General features: G+C 43.2%; 2 protein-coding genes across 3 annotated transcripts; one reads left to right on the forward strand and one right to left on the reverse strand.

The window, feature by feature from the left end:
* Nucleotides 1-910: 910 nt before the first annotated feature.
* On the reverse strand, nucleotides 911-5,889 carry taf1a (TATA box binding protein (TBP)-associated factor, RNA polymerase I, A). The gene is made up of 10 exons (XM_083688325.1): nucleotides 5,474-5,889; nucleotides 5,123-5,286; nucleotides 4,899-5,012; nucleotides 4,235-4,433; nucleotides 3,886-4,007; nucleotides 3,452-3,610; nucleotides 3,053-3,119; nucleotides 2,766-2,889; nucleotides 2,476-2,633; nucleotides 911-2,248 (listed from the first exon to the last, which is right to left on the reverse strand). Exons 1-10 carry the CDS (start codon nucleotides 5,601-5,603, stop codon nucleotides 2,088-2,090), a joined length of 1,398 nt encoding a protein of 465 aa, XP_083544451.1. The 5' UTR covers nucleotides 5,604-5,889; the 3' UTR covers nucleotides 911-2,087.
* A 987-nt stretch (nucleotides 5,890-6,876) lies between these two features.
* mia3 (MIA SH3 domain ER export factor 3) lies at nucleotides 6,877-21,941 on the forward strand. 2 transcript variants are annotated; one of them, XM_083689395.1, is made up of 28 exons: nucleotides 6,877-7,055; nucleotides 8,045-8,178; nucleotides 8,610-8,696; nucleotides 9,059-11,516; nucleotides 11,746-12,048; nucleotides 12,151-12,284; nucleotides 13,990-14,121; nucleotides 14,288-14,309; nucleotides 14,432-14,520; nucleotides 14,632-14,709; nucleotides 14,960-15,070; nucleotides 15,165-15,236; nucleotides 15,343-15,447; nucleotides 15,610-15,732; nucleotides 15,821-15,911; nucleotides 16,082-16,134; nucleotides 16,252-16,342; nucleotides 16,437-16,575; nucleotides 16,692-16,854; nucleotides 17,020-17,055; nucleotides 17,167-17,234; nucleotides 17,414-17,499; nucleotides 17,910-18,023; nucleotides 18,896-18,964; nucleotides 19,063-19,109; nucleotides 19,247-19,312; nucleotides 19,862-20,171; nucleotides 20,306-21,941. In XM_083689395.1, the coding sequence occupies exons 1-28, from the start codon at nucleotides 6,935-6,937 to the stop codon at nucleotides 20,590-20,592; spliced, it is 5,589 nt and encodes a 1,862-aa protein (XP_083545521.1). In that variant the 5' UTR covers nucleotides 6,877-6,934; the 3' UTR covers nucleotides 20,593-21,941. The 2 variants fall into 2 exon arrangements, with proteins under 2 accessions (XP_083545521.1, XP_083545522.1); XM_083689396.1 differs by lacking the exon at nucleotides 19,247-19,312.
* Nucleotides 21,942-22,034: the final 93 nt, after the last annotated feature.

Genomic DNA, 22,034 nt, shown 5'->3' on the forward strand with positions numbered 1-22,034 from the left:
TTGATTTATAAGGTCATTTGCAGCCAGATCAATGCCAAGTTGTGAATGAGCACTTAGTTTCAGCAGCACCTTCATTCTATGATGGGAGGAGCGGACAGAGAGAGGAGAGAAGCCGTTACAACGTGTGCACTCAGCTGGCACCATTCTCTGACAGTGTGAGTGGGAGGTGTGGGGGGTAGAGAGGGGGATAAAGAGCCTGATGTGACCCAAACTCAGACACGTTCACTCACTGCCCCCCAGCTCCCCAAGTCCCCAGGTTCTTGAGCCCAAGCTCTTCTGTTGAGAGACAGATGCTTTCGGAATCAGTGTTGCCCTGCAAACATAGAAAATAATGGCAGATGTGTGAGAATTGTGTTATGCATGAGTGGAGGAGAAGAGATTTTGTTCTAGTCTGGTGAGGACACTGAAAAGGAGAGAGAATTGGAGGCACACAGAAAAATAGGACATGACTGATGAACGCTTTGAAATAATATCAATGTAATATCAAGAAAAAAGGGATGACAGATTTTATTCATATGACATAAGTGTAGTGACACTGCTTTTTAAGACTACATGCCCATGGACATTCTTTGAGGGATAATATCATAATACTAATTTATTAAAAGCATAGAAAATATTCACAAGTCAAAAACAGAAAGTGCGCATAGGGCACGCACACGCACATACACTGCACACACACAAACACTGTTAGCCATATGAGCTCATTGAAATGAACTAATGTCTCTATGCTTGGGGTGAATTACATTCATTCAGGACACATAAATTCTGCTTCACCCAGAGATTAAATATTGAACCACTCGTGCATTGAACAACATATATCAGCCAACTTAAATATCACCATAAAAGAGTGCTACTGGTCAAACAAAACACTTACACTGTGATTCATCATTCATCATAAAAAGTTTATTTTGTAATATTCATTCAGCTATTTGAATCAAATTGAAAGTGTTTATTCAATAACAAACAGTACAAAATACACATTTGCCATTCAACAGTGGGTTCAAATGTGAACAAAGGTAATACTGTACAGCGCAAATTCAAACACTCAATTCTTTGACACTCACTTTGCATCGCAGTACAAACATAGTCTTTGATCCCTGTGACTCGTTGACATTGAACAGCACAGGTCATAAAGCACAGTCGTTCAGGAACACAAGGCACCACCCCACGCCCAGACAACAAACATGAGTGTGTGATGTTGTCTTTAATCATGATAAAGCTAGCCCACTGTTCCCACTCCGGAGCGCCAGCCTGCAAACCTACAGCCTGTGAAATTGAGCTCTGTTATCCTGCATCGAACGGCTGGGGGGGGAGGAGGGGTTGTACAGTAATCAGATGCCCGTTACGCCTGTGTGTGTGTGATGGATAGATGTGGAAGGAGAGCCAAGGGTGAGTATGTGTGTGTGTCCCATTTCACTCCAGGGACTGAATGCTGCACCCAAACAGGGATATCACTCATGTGATGTCATCACAGGGGGACAGTGGGCCGCAAACCAGAGCTAGACAGCCGACAGAGGTTCTACTGACCAGCTCTGGGCGTCAGCATAACTGTGGCTTGAATGGCCACAGCGGGTTACGAAAAAATGTCTGTTGTTGTGCTGCTCTTTGGCTCCGACAAGATGAATCAATTCCAAAAGTCGCCTCCACCAAGATGCAGCTGGGTTATCTATAAATCAGCTGAGGTTCAGTTGAGGCCAGCCACAGAGCCTTAGAGTTTTTACCTCCCAGGCCTGGCACTGCAGCATAACCAGCCTCCTCTCCCCAATGAACTAAGACAGTAGCCACTGCTCTGTCTCTTAGATTCTCTCAAAATGGAGAAGCAGTGTACAGAACCAGAAGAACACTTCCAACACAAAGACACAGCATGAGCTCCTCCTGGTGGGCAATTGTAGAACTAAACACAAAATGACAGTATTGAGACAAAGAGAGGCCTGCCTCTTAGAATAGTAATCTAGTTGCATCTATGCAGTCAGACAAGAACATCTTAGAGAACAAAAAAAAGAGTAATAATATAAGTGTGGTTTGAGTAGCAGTCCATGTGAAAAGTCATCCAAAGGAAAGGGTTTGACACACCGATGACTGGCTCTTCATGCATCTTTCAGCCTTTTTCGCTCACGCTGTGCCCGGCGGCGTTCATGCCTTTTCCTTGATGCAGGTTTAAACGTTTTTTTCTGCATTTGCTTTTTAGCATTCTCTGTCTTCATTTCTCCCCGTAATCCCTTAACAGCAGAGCAATACCGTAAGGCATCTGCCAAAAAAGGAGACAACATTGAGTTTGACTACATACAAATGCCTAATAGGAAGAAAGAAAACAAACCTCTTTCACTAATCTTTTAGTATTTATCCACTTAGGGATAGAGCTGCCAAACCACAATACTGACAAATTTGAAATCTCTTAACTGTCCATCAACCCAGTTCCATGACAACACATGACTGGAGGAGAGAAGCATTCAAGAAGTATGTGTGTTTACTTACAATGTGGACATAGGACTTTAACCACAGAGCTCTTCACTTCCAGCAGCTCTCTGCTCTCCGCAAAATCCTTCTTGGCTTGGAAGATTGTGAAGTGCAGAGCAGGCCACCAGTCCTTCCTGTTCACCATCTCCTCTGCAATGGTCTCCTCACATGGTTTTCTATGGGCAAAGAGAGAATAACAACATTTTATTACACAGGGAACAGCTGAAAATAAATATTTGTCAGTTATTTAAAAAAAAACAAAAAAAACACATACAATCAATTAAGGAATGTAGATTTGCCATCCTTACTTTAACGTCAGTCTGTTGATGATGGTCATCAAATAGTTCCAAACATTCAAATTGTTCTTCCAACTGGCATAGTCAAGGAGATCCAGAACAACCCCGAGAGCCTTCTGAACACCACGCTCTTTCTCTGAAATATAAAAAAAACACTATTCTTTTACTAAGAACCTCTTCAGGACAAACAGAAATGTGAAGGACACATCCATAAAACACTCCCTTTACGGCTGCAGAACAGACAGATACCACATTCCGAGCTGTGTGACTGTTGTGAATACAGACAGATTTATATTCACCTGACTGAAGTAGAAGAGAACAGTATTCCAGCATCAACTCGTGACTTGGGACCAATGCATGCAGGACCTATGGCAAAGAAATACAAATGGAATCAATGACAAACATATATTCATTACCGCGAGTTCAGAACTGTAGCCTAGAGTCCATACCTCAATAATGACATGCATTACTAAAGTAATTACTTTTTTTAATGAGGTCAACCTAATGTTAACACATAGCTTTTGGCTTCAACATTCTGTTGGCCAACCATAACTATAGGCCTACTATACAGCTGAATGAACAATGATGTTTAGTGAGTGAACTCCCCACTTAGTCTCCTTAATACATCCTCTACGTATAGAATCATCTACGCCCAGAATGCTGTCTACACCACAGCGCTTTTGGCTCAAGGTAAATACCTTCAGAACTTTCCTCAGCTTCTTCTGCGGGGCGTTGTGTTTCTTCAGGTACTGGTACAGGTACACGTGGGCGTTGGGGTTGAGGGGGAAACTGTTGTCGTAGGCGTAGTTCTTCAGAACCTTCAGGGCTCCCTCATGATCATTGTAGAATTCCAGCATCTGTCATTGTCACACAAGTCAAAACATTAGCTATATATAATATAATAATAATAATAATAATAATAATAAATGCCATTTAACTGACGCTTTTATCCAAAGCGACTTACATTGCAGTGAGTGCAAACATTTCAGTATATATGGTCCCAGCAGGAATCAAACCCACAATCTAAGCGTTGTTAGCGCCATGCCCTACCACTTGAGCCACAGAGGGCTCATCATGCAAAGTTTGATGTAGCAGACTAATCCAGTGATAGAAAGGAGGGACCAGTACTTGCATCAATGTAACTCAGCACAAAAGGATCCCAGACACCAGGGAGCTTAATGATCTCCTTTAGGTTCACAGAGGATTGACGGAAATAGCTATGCATCTCTTGGCTGGCGCCAACATCAGGATCATCTGAAATAAGTAGAAGTCCATACAAGGTGTTAAAACAGGCTCTGATTAGTGGGCTACCCATTTCACTATGACGACACAGCCAGACTATTTATAAGAGCAGTTAGACTGTTTGGACAGTAGGTGGTGATGTGGTTCCCTATGAGGATTCGGACAATACCAATATCATTGACACATATGAATAATGGATGTTTGGGGGTTGCTTTTTGTCATGTAGGCTATCCCCTTACCTGCGCTGGAGATAGTGGATCTCTTCTCACACCAGATGAAGTAATCCAGGAAGCCGCTGTAGGCCTGGATCAGCTTGATGGTCTGGGGCTGACTCGCTGACTGTCTACCATACCTCCAACTCTCAGCAATGGACAGCTGACGCTTGGCATCCTCAAACTGCCTGTTCAGCAGGAAGTGGAAAGAGTGCTCTTGACAGACCTGGAAGGGGAAAACATTTACATTACATTACATTTACATTTATGGCATTTAGCAGACGCCTTTATCCAAAGCGACTTCCAACAAATACATTTGTTTAAGTCAATGAATCATCTATCCATCAGTCACCATAAGATAAAGTAATCAATGCTCAGACCAGGGGCCATTGGCAGTCACAATGCTAGAAGAAGATTTTGTTTATTTATTTTTAACAGGAGAGAAACTTGTACAGGGGCGTAGTGGGGGTGAAGAGGAGGGACTGTTAAGATGTAGCCTGAAGAGATGGGTCTTCAATCTACGGCGGAAGATTGGTAGTGACTCTGCAGTCATGACAGCAGTGGGAAGCTCATTCCACCAGCGGGGCACCAGGAATGAAAAACATATCATAAAATCTATTTCCTACTCCCACCATACTCTAGAAACAAACTAAATTGACACACATCTTGTGAGGTCACCTACGATACATACTTTCAGGTAATGTTTGACTCCTGAGTTTTTCATTAGCTCCAAGAAACTGTTGTAGTCTTCCTTCTTTGAATTGGGATGGTGGTGAAAAATCTCAGTGCCAATCCTCCAAATCATCTGATAAAGAAAGACTGTGAGAATCAAACTGAGATGGTACAAAACATGCATACTTCCTGAATCTGCATATGAAAGTGTACAGATGTGTGCGGAGAAAAAGAGCGACCCACCTCAGAGAAGACTTGTGACTTGCCCCCCGTTGTGTCCTCAAGTATCTGCGAGTAACTGGACATATACTCAGCTGCTTCCTGCCATCTATGATGCAACATGGCCTCCTTGATCTGTTGGAGGCAGGTCCTTGTGGTCTTGTGAAACCCAGTCTCACAGGATGTCTCTGAGATGATACAGAAGACGGGCAGGATTGGATAAGATCATCATCTTGCACACAACACGAATGAAGAGGAATTCCAACGCTTAAAAAAACCAGCAGCGCATAACCAATACTACTGATCAATCTTATGTAGTTCATGTATGATAACCAGTTAGATGCAAGAATGTTAGTCTTGAACTGTGTAGCTTACCCTTGAATAAAGTAGGGGCCAGAGGAAGATTTGACCTCTTGATTCGTTTACTTTTTACAGATTCATCATCCGAGGACTCATTTTCTCCTACTACTCCAACCGGCCATAGTTCTGACTCCAGGTCATCCATGATTTGACCTGTTTCGTAGAACAATCGTGTGAAAAGAGAAGCTACCTACTGTTGCTAGCTTAGTAGCTAGCATTCAAATTATGTGTGCACATTGAAAACCGTGCAGGCAGCTCACATCATAAAGACTTGTGATAAAAAGACACAGTAACAGCTATGTCTACCATCACGACTACTTCATTCAAATTGTTGGCATAATCGCACAAAGTGTAATGTGCTCCACAGATACCAAGGAAACAACATTTACTGAGAAAGTAATGTGCTCCTTCAACAACAACACATGAACATGCTCTGTATACTTCCTCTTCCTTACTTATTCTGCTGTTGCCATAGATAAGCAAACCAATCCCCAGCCTATACTTTATCGCCACCTACAGGTCCAGGTACGTATCCACCATAGTTGCTGGAACAGTGCTGAAAAGTAAATATCAGAGCCAGTACAGAATGGCACGGGTCAGCCCTATAGTGTGTAAAGTCCGATTATTTTAAGTCATTGGGTTCCTAGCTAAGGACCTGCCCACGTGGACCTCGGTGATCTTCTTTCATGACTGTTGCCATTTAGTGATGTGATCCATCAGTTTGAGAGCATGGTTTTAACCACGCTGCTGAAAGGATACCAGGCTGTCATTCACTGTGTATCCTTCCTGAAGATGCACCTGATAGTTTGCAACAGTGGGAAATTGAAAACCTGTGCTCGTCAAATGAGATCAGGCAGTCCATTCTTACTGTCATCATAGTTGAATACACAGTAAAACCTGTTATCTTGACCTGCAAAATTGAACAACATTCATTTGGATTTCCAACTCCAAGATTTTGACATAGTAGGCTTTATAACACGGTTGTATTCAGCCTATAGATCTTTCAGCATATTGTTAATAATTTATGTTTGAATAATAGTGGATTGGAACTATTAGTTCAGACAATGGACTTGAGATGGAAGGTAGAGTTGACAAAGATGTTCAATTACAATGTGTTGTTTACCGAGTTGTCACCATAGAATTAGAATTAATAATTTTAACTGTATGGTTATCACTGTCAGTGATTGTTTTTTGTTGTTGTTGTTTTTTTAGAATGTTGAGTTTTGTCTATTAAAAAAAACGTCATAAAGCCGAATCAGAACCAACCAGTGCGTACTGCTGATGCAACAAGAGGATTCAATATTCTGATCACATTCATGTAGACTTGCTTTTTGTTTATAGACTCAGATTTGATATTTGACTCCAGCGATCAACATCCTCCAGGATCGCGTACTGCGACTCCAGATCTACGGATTTGCTGACGTGTCGGCTTGATCTGCTCATGCTCAAGTAGAACGAGCAAGCAGAACTGCCAGTATGGCTGTAAATTTTTCTCATATATACGTTTTAATTTTATTCGTTCATAATTTTATATCCAAAGCGGCGGTGGAAAGGAGGTTTTCGGACTTCAAACGATGTGCGGACGAGGAATGCAGTAGTAAGTATTCAGCTACGCTCACGCGAACTTTCAGGATGCTTCCATCATTCAATACTCTTTCCCCACCTCATCTATACCAATCCAATGTAAGAAAAGGCGCACCATAAAACTACGTTATCTTATGACCTGTTGCCACTTGATAGGGATGAACTGGGGGTAGCCACATGATAAAGTAGATAGCCTGGTTGCTATTCTTTTCAACGCGTGAGTAACTAAGAAGTTAGCTTCCCAGCTACTTGGAGGGGGAAAAAATAACCTTGGTTGTAGGCGAAACCAGGGTTGGCTAGCTAGCTAGCCGCTGCTGCCTGGCTGATTGCCCACTGCCCTGTAATGTTAGCAATACAGTAGCTCGTTAGCATGAGCTTGCACCAGTAGCGAGAACAATAGCTAAATATTTTTTTCATATCAGTCATGAGAACATTCCAGACAGAGATCCCAAATACAGAGAACGGTCACCTGTTTGGATTGTGTGAACATAGCTTGCAGGTCTTGGCTTGACTGTTCTGCTATTTATGTTAGCTAGCCTAGCTAGCTCTCTTCCATAGCACTCAAAACAGCAGTAGCTAAGTCTTAACCTAATTAGTTTGACTAGCCCAGCATCACCAAAGTCTGAAAGCATCACAAACACATTTTTCGTTGGAGATATATTACATTGGTTTGAATTCAAGTAGAAGGTTAAATAACCAAACGTAGTGTTGTGAGTGACTATCACAACAGCAGGGCCTATTGATTGTACTTCTCCATTCAAAGGAGAAGTCTTTTTCCTCTAAACATTGCAGTAGTTTCCTCTAAACATTGCATAAGTCAAATACATTGACTGCCTTGTTAGTGAAATTGTTGAATTGCCCTTGATGCTTGACTCTCTTGTTATGCTATAGCAGTGTAAACAGTTAAAATGAACTGAGGTTTGCTACTTGTCATTAAAATGAGTCAACTGCTCTGGTTCACACCCTCACTAAGTGACATCTCTGTATGATTCCTCTCCACAGTGCTCCTGTGCCGGGGCAAAGCTACTACCGATTTCACTGGACCAGACTGTCGGTTCTTGTCATTCAAGGAAGGAGAGACAATTTATGTCTACTATAAACTCTCAGGCAAAAGGACAGATATATGGGCGGGGAGTGTAAGTATGGCAGTTAATATTTAATCATCATGAGATAAGGTGTGGCGTTGAGGGTTGTATACCGGCTATGTATTCTGCTATTTGTTTATCAATTTCTGTAGTCTCTCTTGCCAGACTCATGGGGCTCTGCTCCATCATTGAGTCTGGCAAAGTCAGTGTGTTCAATGGTTATAAAGAAGTCCAAATTTGGGAGCGCTGTGGTGACGATGTTCAAAATGAAATTACTGACAGGTTGTAGCACCAATCAATTGTCAAGAGAATGGGGGGGGGGGAGAAGGGTGGGCCGCTGTATCTCAGTTGGAGTGCTGGACCCCAGTGCCTCGAGTCACATTTAATACATTTTGGGGGGCATCAATAGCTGTTGTCCCACAGAACTGGAACAGATATCTGTGGTTAGAGACTCCAATTTATGTAATGTTTTTCATCAATAGGTTGGTAGCCGCTTTGGCTACTTCCCACAGGACCTGCTCACAATCAATCACATATACACTGAGAAGGAAATTGAGATTCCTGCTGAGGTAAATAAATCACTTGTTGTATTTTGTTTTGTTGCAAAATGCTACTGTATATCAACAGTTTAAAAAAAAGAAGAACTTTCTGTTTCTCTTCTATAAAATGATTGCTGTAATGACATAAAACTCCTCTATGATCAATTTGAAAGGGCAGTAGCTTACATAAGGATTATTTGCATTACCTAATGATCATCTTCTTAAAGTTATCACTCTTGATTATTTAGAAGTGTAATGATAAATGATGTCCAAAAAGTTAGCATGTAGCGTTTTGGAAAGAAACTGTTATATTTTGTTTACCAATAAAACATCACCAGTATAGCAAACATTAAGTAGGCCTAATTAGTTTTTCTTTTCTTTTTTCTTTTCAGGAAACAGACTTCGTTTGCTTTGACACCGGACATGATAAGTTTGACAATTATAACATTGATTCACTGTTGGACACCTCCTCCTTATTGTTAATGGGGATGGACTCTGTCGAGGAGCCATCCCCTGAATTGACTCATGTAACAAACGATCAAATTGACAGTGATGTCTCTGAGGATGTTTATGAGGACAAGGTTACAGAGGAGGAGGTGCCAGGTGTTAAAGATCCAAGTGATTTTGAACCTTCAGACTCTTCTCTGCCCCAGCTTGAAACACAGACTGAAACTCTTGATACTAAGCAAGTGGAATCTGCCACAGGAGCTGAGCCCACAGCTGATGGGACCAAAGTTGACTTACGGAAAGATCAGCAGAGGACAGGGGGCTCCATCCTGAACCATGTTGACTCAGAGCAGGGTGAAGACACTCCCTCCAAACCTCAAGGTGAACCTCCATCCAGAAATGATGCTGACTTAGAAAAAGAAGGCCCTGTTTTTTCACAAGGCAGACCTATCCCAGAGTTGAAAACTACTTTGGGAACAACTTTTGATGCAGTCACCTCTGACGATACGGACACCTGGAGGGTGACCCCATATGACGAGGAGGAAGGTGAAGAGGAGGAAGGTGAAGAGGAGGGAGGTGAAGAGTTAGAAGACCAACTTGATGATAGTGAGGATCAAAGGGTACCACCATTACTGTCTTATTCTGAGGAAAGTTCTATTTTGGAACATGAAGATGTTCCTGAATCTAACCAACCAGATGGGGAGCAAAATCCATCAGCCTCAGAGGACAAGAACATGTGGTCATCCCTTGGCGACAAAGTTTTTGCAATTGTCAGTGGTGGAGAAAGGACAGCTGTCTCAAGTTCGGAGGAGGAGGATGATGATGACGAGGAGGAGATTGCATCAGAAATGCCTCACATTGAAGAACAAAAGGAGAATGTACAGCTTCTAACCACTGACCCAGAGGAGGAGCCAGAGGAGACTGTACAACTTTTAGGCACTGACTCAGAGGAGGAGGAGGAGGAGGAGGAGCCAGAGGAGAATTTAAAGCTGTTAGCCACTGACCTAGAGGAGGAGCCAGGGGAGCCTGTACAACTGTTGGGCATTGACCCAGAGGAGGAGGAGCCAGAGGAGAATGTACAACTGCTAACCACTGACCTAGAGGAGGAGGAGCCAGAGGAGAATGTACAGCTGTTAGCCACTGACCCAGAGGAGGAGGAGCCAGAGGAAAATGTAAAGCTGTTGGCCACTGACCCACAGGAGGAGGAGCCAGAGGAGAGTGTACAGCTGTTAGCCATTGACCCACAGGAGGAGGAGCCAGAAGAGAAGGTAAAGCTTTCAGCCACTGACCCCCAGCAGGAGGCAGAAGACACAGAGCAGTCAGAATCTGATTTCAGCGAGGATGCAGGCATCAACACACAGCCATCAATACAACCTGCTGAGGAGCAGAGATCATTTGAACAAACTGAGGAAGCTGTTGCTGAGAACCTTACAGCAAGAGATGACAGCCCAGTGCACAAGAAGCCTGACCTTGAGCCCTCAAAGCCAGAAATTCCCTTCAACTTTGAAAATAATGTTAATGAATCAGAGGATAAACAAGCTACTGAAGAACTCCCCACAGAAGGGGAAACATCTGGAGATTCAGAGCATGAAGTGAAACATGATATTGATAAATTTCAAAGATTCAGAGAATATCTGATCACAGATTCAATGAACAGAACAATGCACAAAAAGAGCAAAAAAGAACTTGCTTTACAGGAAGATGAATTGGTAGAGTCAATGGAGGAAGAGAATGAGGAAGAGTTGCTTGAGGATGAAAATGCAGCATTTTCATTAGGAACAGAGCACTCTGATGATAAGACAGGTATGGATGTTAATGTGGGGCCCATAGAGGCTGAATCTGAATTTGAGTTTGAGCCAATGATTAATGATACAGAAACTGAGATTGAGACTGAAAAGGATGCAGAGAGCATAGGCTCTGATTTAAACCACACACCCTCACTTGAAGAAAAAATTCAAGATCCACTTTCAAGCCAAGAACCAGAATTCAGTGACGATGTAATGAGGCTAACACTACTGAGAGATCACTTCAAGGAGGGGGATATGGACCGCTTTCAAAAGTTTCTGGGTCTCAGAAACCTCTTTAAGGTGGAGGCCATGTTCTCCGGCCTGGAGCAGGAGTTGAGGGCTGCCCGGCTGTCCCAGACGGACACCAGTGAGGACATTGAAAAGGCCCTGGAGGGCATTTTGGATGCCTCTGAGACACCTCTCCTGGATGAGATTGAGAGGATGCTGGATGCCCGGGAGGTGAAGAACACTGACCTGCCACAGACGGACATTGTCAAGGTTGACGAGGAAGCTGCCATATTGGACGACTTCCAGGAGCTAACATTCCACCTGCGTCAGAAGTACTCAGCAGCCAGTGACAGTGCTCCCTTGGCGTCAGAAACACACACTGACACAGGTAAGCTAATAATTAGCATTTACTTTGTACTTTTTATGAATACTTTGTCATTGTCAGCAAGCGGTAGGATTAAAACTCATGATGTATTGAATTAATATATTAAATGTCTCATACATTGTTAATTACATGACAGTATATGTCAGATTTAGTGTGATAAACCATACCATCGTCAGTTAAATTGCATTGAATTAAAATGACCTTTAATACACCTCTCTAAATGTTTCAAAAGATGGGGACATGCCTGATGTTATGGAGGAAGACAAGACACTCCCTCACTCTGTGGAGGACACAGACATTGATGACCTCACTGTGCCAGAGAAGGATGGAGAAACAAAGGCACCGGAGGAGGAGCTTGATGCAGGACACAAGGGACCAGATATGGGCATTGAGGAGGATGGTGGTCACTTCAACAGAAACAAAGACAATCAGCCAAGCTTTAAAGACCCAGAAGAAATCCAGAGGGGCCCGCAAACTATTCTGGAAAATACCTTGGACATGGGACTCAGTGTCAAGATGGAGCACACGTCCTCAAGTAAGTGTTAAACTTCTTTTTTCATCTTTTGAAGTCACGTTTGGTAAGGCACAGGCCGTAACTGTGTGGACATTAAGTAATTAGTTAATTTTTCATCTACAGGATCTCTAGAGTCACCACCTGTTCCTGATTTTTCTGAAGACAAAGAGAGTGGTTCAACATTCCCACTTGTACTACTGTACCTTGGTAGTTTACTCGTCCTGATTCATGACTTTTGTGGAGAATATACTGTTGTGGTAAGTTACATGAGTTCATTTTCATTTGGCTTGTGAATGCCTCACAATTGTAAATGTGTTATATGGCAATAACTTTTAGTTGGAAGTTAAGTGGTTTCAGGTGGCTTGTTGACTTTGCTACCTTGCCTATGTGGCCACTGAAGTTTGTTGTGGTGTCGCACTCGCTGTGACGACAAAGGTCATGCAGGCTGACGGTTCCTCCCCCTTTGTTGTTGACGTGTTCTACGAGTGAGGGCTGAAGTCCAGTGACCACAGCCGGTTAGCAAGCTAGTGTTGCTTATTGAGTAGGGTTTGTTTTAACAAGGGTCTTTCTATTTGTGCATTGGCTGTGGAGAGTATTGGTTGTGATATCGCATTCAAATCGCCGGCTGACAGGTAGCTAGCTAGCTGGCTAGTAGAATCAGTCAGGGCCTATCGTGTAGATAGTAGCTAGCTAGCACCTGTATTATTACCTATTTAGCGTACACACACGCTCTCTGTTTTGTGCCGTTTAAAATGAAGGAATTCCCGTTCAAGTAATCTAGTTTGCTACGTTAATCAGATTTTCTGATTTCGGCTGTAGTTATATTTCAGTAACGTTACCCACTTAAATTGGCTTGCTAGCTGTCAGTGTCAAACTAACGCCAGCATGGATTCGGAAGAAACAGCCACTTTGCCCATGGTGACGGAATCTGATCAAATATATGCCCTATACGCCCTATTTCTAACGGAACTTCAACATGTAAGTAATTAGCTTGCTAGATTGTTTCAATGTCTGCGATAGCAGTTCTGGGTTGCTATCACTGACAGCTTCAATAACAATGTTGACTTTGTTAACTTCAGTCGTAGGTAAGGTGCTAGGTAAGCCGGTAGTAGTAGGTAGGTGGCTTTTCTCCTGGTAAAATTGTTTTCCTTACCAGATTGGTGGATAATTCTTTCTGTAGCTAGAGCACTCCGATATCTTGGGACAGGAACGCTGAATACGCGTTTTGACAGTTTCTTCTAGCAACATAGTTATAAAATAGGATTAAAGTCACACAAAAAAGGGTACAATCCTTAAAGAGGCTACAAAGTGATCCATCATGCAGCTCATGTTCAGTGGTGTGAGTTAAGCAATCATTTGTTTGTTTATTGCCTACCTTACAGGGTTCAAAGGGCACATTTTGCAATCTAAATCCAATGAACTAACGCTTTAAATCCAGTCCCACAATATAGTGTTTCAGGAAGTGTGTTTGATCTAATCCCTCATTTTCACTCTGAGAGTGAAAGCTGAGCTGTATGTTGTGCTGCTAGCCATGGATGGCCTCGATACTGTAATTGCATTGAAAGCTGCCTCTGCTGTTGTGCCTGTCTGCCACATGCACAGTGCAAAGGTTCCTTTACAGTTGGACAGTGCTGCAGGGCCTCCACTGGTCTGTGTTATGTGATTAGGACATTAACTCTGTTCATTGGTTTTGACCAAAACTGGGTAATTGTTTTTAAAAAAAAAAAGAAATTCTAAGACCAAGTGCTTCTAATGACTGAGGGGGAGCTCAGTGGGACTGTCATTTTGTAGAATGCATCAACGCCACATGATTTAGTGAGATGTTTCATTAATACATTACATATTCCTCTATACTTAATCAGCTTGCTGCCCAAATTATCTTCCCTCAGTATGTATTTCCTATTTGAAACGAGTGCTGTAGTATTTTTGACAATATGGCTGTTCCTGTGTGTGTGTCCCCAGATGGTTTCCCACCTGCCAGAGGAATGGAAGCCTGCTCCCAACTTTTACGGATTGCCCTGGGAACCTGTGGTGACCACTGCAGTCCTTGGAGTCCTCACATTCCTCATCTTCTTTTGGAGGAGTATTCTGACGGTACGCCCCTGCCTGCCCTGGTGCTGCTCACATCACCCTCCTACTGCCACAAGTTATTTTATGATGTTCTGGTTAAAGGGATCTGGCCCTGTTTTTGACTGCCTATGTAAATCAACTTCACTGGAATCTTTTCATTCTCATCACCCTTTGTTTTTCTTTCATACAGATCAAAAGAAAGGAGTATATTTGTAAGTGTTTCTACTCCCTTACTGTGGCATTATATGGAGAGTAATGAATATACGTTCAAATTGCCTAATATCTTGTTCCATTTGTGAGCCATGGCTGATTGTGTTATTGTATTTTTCATCAGTGACCGAAAAACAAATGGCTGAAAAAGTAGAGGAAATTAACCGAGAAAAGGTCAAGGTACTCTCAAAGATCGCAGAGCTGGAGAAAAGGGTAAGTGACAGAGGCTTTTTTTAACCAGACATCAGAATAACAGCTAGTCATGAATGTCATGAGTCATGTTATTTTTTTTATTTCTTCATTATCATACTGGTTTCCCCTCAGGGTGAAGAACTCCAAGAAAAACAAATACAATCACAGGAAACAGCCACCTCCGCACTGCAAAAGATCCAAGAATTAGAGGTGAGCCCCCCTGGATAATTTGAAAATTCCTATCCCATAGCCTAAATATGTGTTAGAAGGTCCGCATGGATATGCTCTTGATAAACAAAAAAAGAGTGAAAGGCAAAGAAAGGTATGCATCTCTCTTTCGATTAGTGTTACCAGTAGATAGGTGTGTTATAATCTTTCCAGGTGAAAGTCTGTCATGTCCATGTGTGTTGTCTTCCACTAATGTTTATATTGCCTCTGCCTTTCCCTATTCCTCTGTTAGAATTTGGTGATTGAGGTAGAGGCACGCCATGAGCAGATGGCCGAGGAAAGGAACGCCCTCTCAACAGTCCTTGATGAAGAAAGGTCAAAGACCCAGAAACAGAATGACTTGGTGAGTTTTTTTTTAATTATTGATTTGACATTCTTACTCTGTCTTTTTCTTCTTGTCTTGTGAGCTTTGTCATGCTCATCGTCTTTACTTACAGATTTCAGATATGGAGAAAACCAATGAGAAGTTGAAGCGCAGCAGGAAGAAGACTCAGGAAGCTCTTGCTAAGGTGTGTCATGTAGCCATCTGCTTACCGCAAGTGTATGCTGTCTAGTTTAGAGTGCATGATTATTTGACCATCCCCTTCATACTGATTCCCATTCTTGATACTGTAGACCACTGTTCTCATGGATGAGGCCAAGCTTTGCGAGGATGCCCGCACTGCCCAGCACCAAAGTCTCGAGAAGGACTACGCCGCCCTGAGAGAAGAGAACAATTCAGTGAGTACAAACATGAATGGGAGATCCCTCTTTGAACCCCATGACACAGGCTGGATATCTTGTTATTTAACAGCTGACACAGAGGCTTGTTTAGATGTTTAATGGAGGACTGAGTGGCCCGGTTCTCCACAGTACCTTAACAACTTGGTCTCATCCTTAAAGCTGCAAAATGCTGCCAAGGCATGGGAGGACAGGCATAGAGAGCTGAGTGAGCAGATCAAAGTCTACCAAAAGTCCCAGAAAGACCTGGAGGACTCCGTCGCTCAAAAGGCTCATAACATTGAGGTGAGTCATGCATTTGATTTTGATTATGATATGATGACAGGAGAAGGCTGTTGAATCAAATTGGTAATCATTTCACTCTCTCTGGCAGGTCTTGTCTGATCTCTTGGCAGACCTAGAGGCCTGTGACGACCTGCAGAAAGGTGAAACCAAAGTTGTGGCTAATGGGGAAGCCACTAATGGTGAGTCACCTAAGCCATGCTGTAATTAGCTGCATTCTCCCACACTCTGATGAATCCATCATTTGAATGCGATATCATCGCCCGATGGACTGATGCAGGTGTTTACATCGTCTGTCTCATATCTAGCTCAGTTGCCTAAAGTATTTGGAAATGTGTTTGGTGTGTTTCAGATAAGACAACTGCCATAAGGAACCGGATCAAGCAAATGATGGACGTCTCTCGGGTAAGATTGTTGAAAGAATCAAACATTTCTGTGTCCCTGAGCTAGAAATACTGATGCTCAGAACGTTGCAAGGTTATCTGTTCTTGCATTGAAGTTAAGCATATCAAACATCCACAGGTTCAGACCACTCTTTCGGTTGTGGAGGAGGAGAGGGACCGATTCATGGGAAAACTCCTGAACGAAGAGAAGGCTAGGAAAGCACTGGAAGGTATGTCAGACAGACTGTGTGTGTCCCATCAGACAGTATTTGATCTGTTACTGTCTCTCGCTAAAACTCAGACCCTTTTATATTGCTGCTGCAGAACAATACCAGGCACTTGAACACGACATCACAACAATGAAAAGTGAAAAAAGCCATATTGAAAACCAATTCAGGACCCTCCAGCAGAAGAATGAAATCATGACAGAGATGTACCAGCAGAAGGAAAATGCCTTACAGCAGTAAGTGCAAGCCGAGGCAGTTCATACGTGCTCGTGTGGAATGTATTTTCTGTGGTACTACCAAGGCTTACAAAATATGGCTCCACTTCTTCAAAATGTGTCTGTTTGCCTCACAGGAAGTTGACAAAGGAGGAGTTTGAGCGGCGCAACAAGGAGACCAAGCTCTTCGAGGTGGATGGGAAAGCTCTGCAGGCTGAGGAGGAGGTGAAGGTCTGCAGGCAGCGAATCAGAGAGATCGAGGATGAGCTTAAGCAGACAGAGCGTTCCTTCAGGTCCCAGGTCAGCAAGCCTATCAGTGCCTCAACCTCAAAGCTCTTACAGCACAATATCACTCTCAGTAGAACCTCCTACACGACGTTCTTACCTTTTTGTTCTTAGCTTGGTTGTGAGGATGAATTGTTCCATGCACTGACCATATTCTTTGTCTGATTTTTGTGTTTTCAGATCACAGAGCAGGAGCAGAAAGCACATGACAATTGGGTATGTCGCCCATTGGATAAATGTTTAGATGTCTGATATTTATCTAGGTGTTTATGCTGTGTGTATATAGACCCTCCCAGGAATTGATGTGAATCGCTCTCTTGTCTTCAGGTAATTGCACGTGCCGCTGAGCGAACTCTGTTGGAAGAGAAGAGGGAATCATCCAACCTCCGTGAGAAGTGAGTTCAAATAAAAATTAAGCTACCACTGGGTTACCTATGGTCACCAGGTTACCACTGGGTTACCTATGGTCCTCCTGCGTACCCGCACCTCGAGGTTTTATTCTCCCACAGCTGAAACGTAGGTAACCTCTAGACTTGGATTGCTTGAATGTAATGTTGTTATGTTTTCATTCTAGATTGACTGAAGTCACCGCCAAGCTTAATGACCTCCGTAGGCCTCTCTTCAAGCCCACCCCTGGCCATTCCATGCCTCTCCGACGAGGTAAGCACCGCTCCTCTCCTGCCCTTGTTTATTTGGCCAACTCTCTCCCTATTAGAGATTTGAGCTGTGGATATCTCTAAACTCTGTTAGAGGGTAAATGAATGAATGGTACATATGTATTCTTTGTGAGAGAGGTTAGTCGTTAGATATGGTCTGCTGCTGTCATTTTCATTTGTGTCGTCCTTGTGAGTTTCTGACATCTGTTTTTCTGATGAATACGCTTGACTTGCAATTGCGTTGGATACCTGATTTGCTGACCTGTGCCATGTGACAACATGTCTGGAGTGGTTTTGCTGACGTTTTGATGCGTAAACCTCTGAGCTGGTCCAACGTGGAGACACTGTGAAGGCTGTATTTGGCTGTGATGCTGGTGGTGTGATCTGTTAAAACGAATGGTTTGGTTTAAACAGGTGATTCGTATGGGCCCTCCCCAGTGAGTGGAGGTGCTCCATCACCCCCTCCTATGATCGAGGGTCCTGGACGCCCCCCCTCTGCACCAGTGGGGCGACGGAATGACCCCTTCGGTGAGTCTCTAGAACCCCTGGCCTGGACAGCCTAACGGGTACCAAGCAGTACCATCCCAGCCTATTCTCAAACCCTCATCCCAGATCCATCTGTCCCCTCTCGCGTGCCCCCACCTTGCTTATTCTCACTCATACTTTCACCTTTCCTTTACCTCTCTCCTGGTGTTTTTCATTATTTTTCATTTCTCTTCCTAGGACTGACCTCACCTTGTTCCTAGTTGGTTCTCATCTCTATTTCACTCCTGCTTCTATTTACCCTACGCTTTTTTTAATCAACCCTCATATTTTTGATGTTTCTTTACCCCTGTTTTCTTGTCCTCCACTGACTGTATCCATCTTTGTGACCTGCCTTTGCGTGTCCAGAAGATCCTGTATGCTCCAATCTCTGAGGTTGCTTGTTGCTGTCACAATTGGACTAACCCCTCTTGCATTTCTGCTCTCTCAGTATTCTGCTTTAAGTGGTTTTGGGTGTTTTTTAGTTTGTTGCGATAGGTGCAGCTCGTTAGTATAATCAATGTTATAACACCTTTGATCATTGCTCTCCATTGTTAACCCATTGTGTTCTACCGTTGCTTTAACGGATGGTCTATCACCAAGGCTTTATTGATTGCAAGTGTCTTACTTGTGGATGGACTGTATTTTTTGGGTGATTTTTAGAAAGCAGTTGCAATGGTCGTAGTATCTACCATGGTCAAACATTTACTCCAGTCTGCAACTGTGCTATAATTAGATTGGCATGAACCAGTAACATGAACCGTAGTGGTTAAGTGTCAGGTGCTTAATCAAACTGGAGCCAAGGTTAGGTGACTGCAGATGATGTTACTAAATATTTGCCCCCTTGGAAGTACATTTCTTTGTGTTCTGTTCCCCAGGGCCCCGTCCCCCATCTGACCCTCATGGCCGTTACTCTGACCACAAACACCCGATTCCTGCCCGACCTGGTAATGCAGGGACGACTTGTTTGTCATTTAGGGGTGCAATTATTCCTTGATTTATATTCAGAATGTCCTTTATCATTTTTTGTTTTGTTTCTCTTTAGACATGCTTCCCCCACGGACATCTTCTCCAAACAATATGGACGGCTCGGTAAGCTTGTGGAAAAATCGATCTGACTTGTAACATTTCTGTTAATGTAATCTCTCCCTCCCATCTCTTAAGTGGACTGCTGCAGTCATATGGTTCCTGTCCTTATGTTCTGTGTATGTGTGCTTGCTCTAAAACAGTTAGAGAAAGAGTCACAGGCTGAGGCTGAGCCTGAGGCTGTGGCCTCCACTGAGAGCCCAGAGGCAGTGAGTATACAGGCTGGGGTCGGGCCTGTGGTGCCCAGCCCGGGTGTGTACGTGTGTGTGTGGGTGTATATAAGGATTCTTGCCCCACCTGCCTTGGATCAGAGGTTGAAGTGGCAGGCAGCAGGCTTCACAGGGTTGACTTAACATCGCTGGCTGGACACTGGCGTGTGTTCTCACCTGTCTCCACTGCACTGAATGAAATGGTGGCACATTTGTGTGAATTGAATGAAAATCGTGTTCTCTCCAAAAGCTGCATGTGTGTGTTGGAGGTTAATGCTTTGTGGAAACGGTCCTGATTTCAAAATCATGGTGTGTGGTTGTTTGTCACATCATTGAGCCTTGTGGGACAACCTATCCTTACGTACTGTTATGGGGATATTGGTTTGGTTTGAGGTTTTTCTCTCATCAGCGCATGACTAAATATACAAAAACTTGTATTTGATGAACGAAAGGGCTCTTATGAGCAAGAGCATGACAACCAGATTGCACATACCACTGCTCTTTATGACTGCTTTAATGGCCTTATTTCTTTTGTTATTTTTATTTTAGAATTCTAGACCCCAGGGCCCCGGATCATTCGTGGTTTCTCCGATTAGAGACTCCGCAGCCCCCGGGCCTCACGGCCCCCTTGGTCACCCACCCCACGCCTCTGGGCTCCTCTATCGCCCCCCTGCACACATGGCTGGGCCCCACCACCCTCCTCCACCCAACGGACACCCAGCTATGCCCATTGTCGAGCGATTTGGACCCCCTCCACCCAACGGACACCCGGCTATGTTTGACCAGCGATTTCGGCCTCTGCCACCACACCACGGCGCCCCTCCTCCACACCACTTTGGACCAGTGCCTCCGCAATATGGTGGGCGATGATTTCTGCACCAACGTTTAACCTTTAAATAGTATCCATGTTGTGGTTAGCACCGTTGCTTGTTAGGTTGATTATTTAATGCCCTTGTCATGATTCACATCCTCTCCTTGTTCTCCCCTGCCCAGTTGTCCGCGGCCCTGCTGGACCCGTGAGAGATGGCAGACCCATGGGGCCACGCCCAACCTTCCATCCTGACATGCGCTTCCATGGACCACGTGACCAATCCTTCCCACCTCAGCACCTGCCCACTGGAGTTCAGATGCTTCCTCAATACGTCAACCAGCAAGCTGGCCAGGCCCCCCATGACTCTTCTCTGGGCCTCCACCCCAGCTCTGGCCAGGGGCAGAACTGCACCCCCCAGCAGGCAGCAGCCCCCCAGGACTCAGTCAGCTCAAGCATGACTGAACCTTAGACCCTAACAACATTAGAGGACCTGAACTTGAACCCCCTTTCCCCCTGCCCTCCACACACCCGTTTACGACCCGGCTACGACTCAACCATGATTCTGGACTTTCTTTTTATTCTTTTTATTTGGAGAAAAAAAAATTATGCAAACATTTGTGTTTATTATTAAAGCATCAGAAAAAAAAAAATCTGTCTTACGATCTGTGTCTGAAAATGTATATTTAACTGTCTTGAAGAGAAGTAGTAAGGCTAGCCCACTGCAAGACGGTCTATTGTGCAATAACATTTCTATTGTATGCCTGAGGTTTTTCATTTTATTTTAGGTATGAAAAAACAGTAATGATTTTAAAAGGGGAAAGTTGATTTTTTTTTTTTAATCTCATGTCATGATTTCCTGTGGAAATGATTTAGGATAAAGGGAGGTAGGGAGGTAAGGAGGGGGGTTATATATAACAAGTCTTTGGACTGTTTAAGCATTTCAAAAGTACCGTATCTACCACTCTCCAAAGCTGTCGCTTCATGATGAACTGTAATGGGAAGTTATGTAAATTGAAGGTCAGAAGTATAACTTATTTTACTATGTTCTTAGAAATTTTATTAATAAACATGGTAAAAGGTACTGCAGTTATGTCCATTGTTCATGTGATAATGCTACAGAACTGAATAATGATTGGTCTTGAGATTTATATTATTTTGAAAAACAGTGTTCAGTATATTTTTATTAGTATGTGACAAGCCATGTTAACTGACACCTGTTATCTCATTTGTTTTTAATTTGTTCTTATGTTACATTTCAGGGATGCATCACATCGTCTTTTCAATGAAATAATAACGTTTTCCATTTCTTGCACATGGCTCAAGACAGTATTTGCATTGCATTTATCATTGCGAAAATGTTTGGGAATGAATTGCACTTAGAAGGTGTATGCTTTATTGAGAAAGGCATTATTACTCTGTGTGGGTGATGGATCATTGATTGTACTTTGTACCTACTTCATACAGTTTTACTGCTATCAAAAACCACTGATTGTTGACTGATTTATGGCATACCTGGGATGTTATGATTTGTTATCAAGGCCATGTGAAACCAAATTCTATGGTCAAATCTTTTTACAGCTCTGCTCTGCTTGTTACTGTTATGTTGTTTACACTGAAGGTGGTATTGTGTGAGTGATGACAGGCTGATCTTCACTTTTTCTACATTGTTATAGGCTTGAATTGACTGTTCATTTGTAGACATCTATGAGGTCACTGAAGATAACGAAAATACTAGTGAAACGTGTTCACAATGCTCAACACTTCAATTTGCCTCGAATGTACATTCTAACTTTAATAACAGCTATAGTAAGACCCATCCATGTATTTCTGTTTTAACCTAGAATCTACTTCTCTGATTTGGTATGGGAACTCAAGCAAAAAATCCTTGGCACATAGTATTTGTCAAGGAAA

Source organism: Argentina silus (assembly GCF_951799395.1).
Source record: "Argentina silus genome assembly, chromosome: 17".
In the NCBI taxonomy this organism is placed as follows: Eukaryota; Metazoa; Chordata; class Actinopteri; order Argentiniformes; family Argentinidae; genus Argentina; species Argentina silus.

Excerpts from the sequence above, each read along its gene's own strand:
- taf1a (XM_083688325.1), bottom strand. The coding sequence starts at position 5,603 with ATGGATGACCTGGAGTCAGAACTATGGCCGGTTGGAGTAGTAGGAGAA. Across the intron at positions 4,008-4,234 it reads ATCCACTATCTCCAGCGCAG|ATGATCCTGATGTTGGCGCC; the intron begins GTAAGGGGATAG and ends TACTTATTTCAG. Across the intron at positions 3,120-3,451 it reads AGCTGAGGAAAGTTCTGAAG|GTCCTGCATGCATTGGTCCC; the intron begins GTATTTACCTTG and ends TCTTTGCCATAG.
- mia3 (XM_083689395.1), top strand. The coding sequence starts at position 6,935 with ATGGCTGTAAATTTTTCTCATATATACGTTTTAATTTTATTCGTTCAT. Across the intron at positions 15,237-15,342 it reads CTCAGGAAGCTCTTGCTAAG|ACCACTGTTCTCATGGATGA; the intron begins GTGTGTCATGTA and ends TTGATACTGTAG. Across the intron at positions 16,343-16,436 it reads GGCTAGGAAAGCACTGGAAG|AACAATACCAGGCACTTGAA; the intron begins GTATGTCAGACA and ends TTGCTGCTGCAG.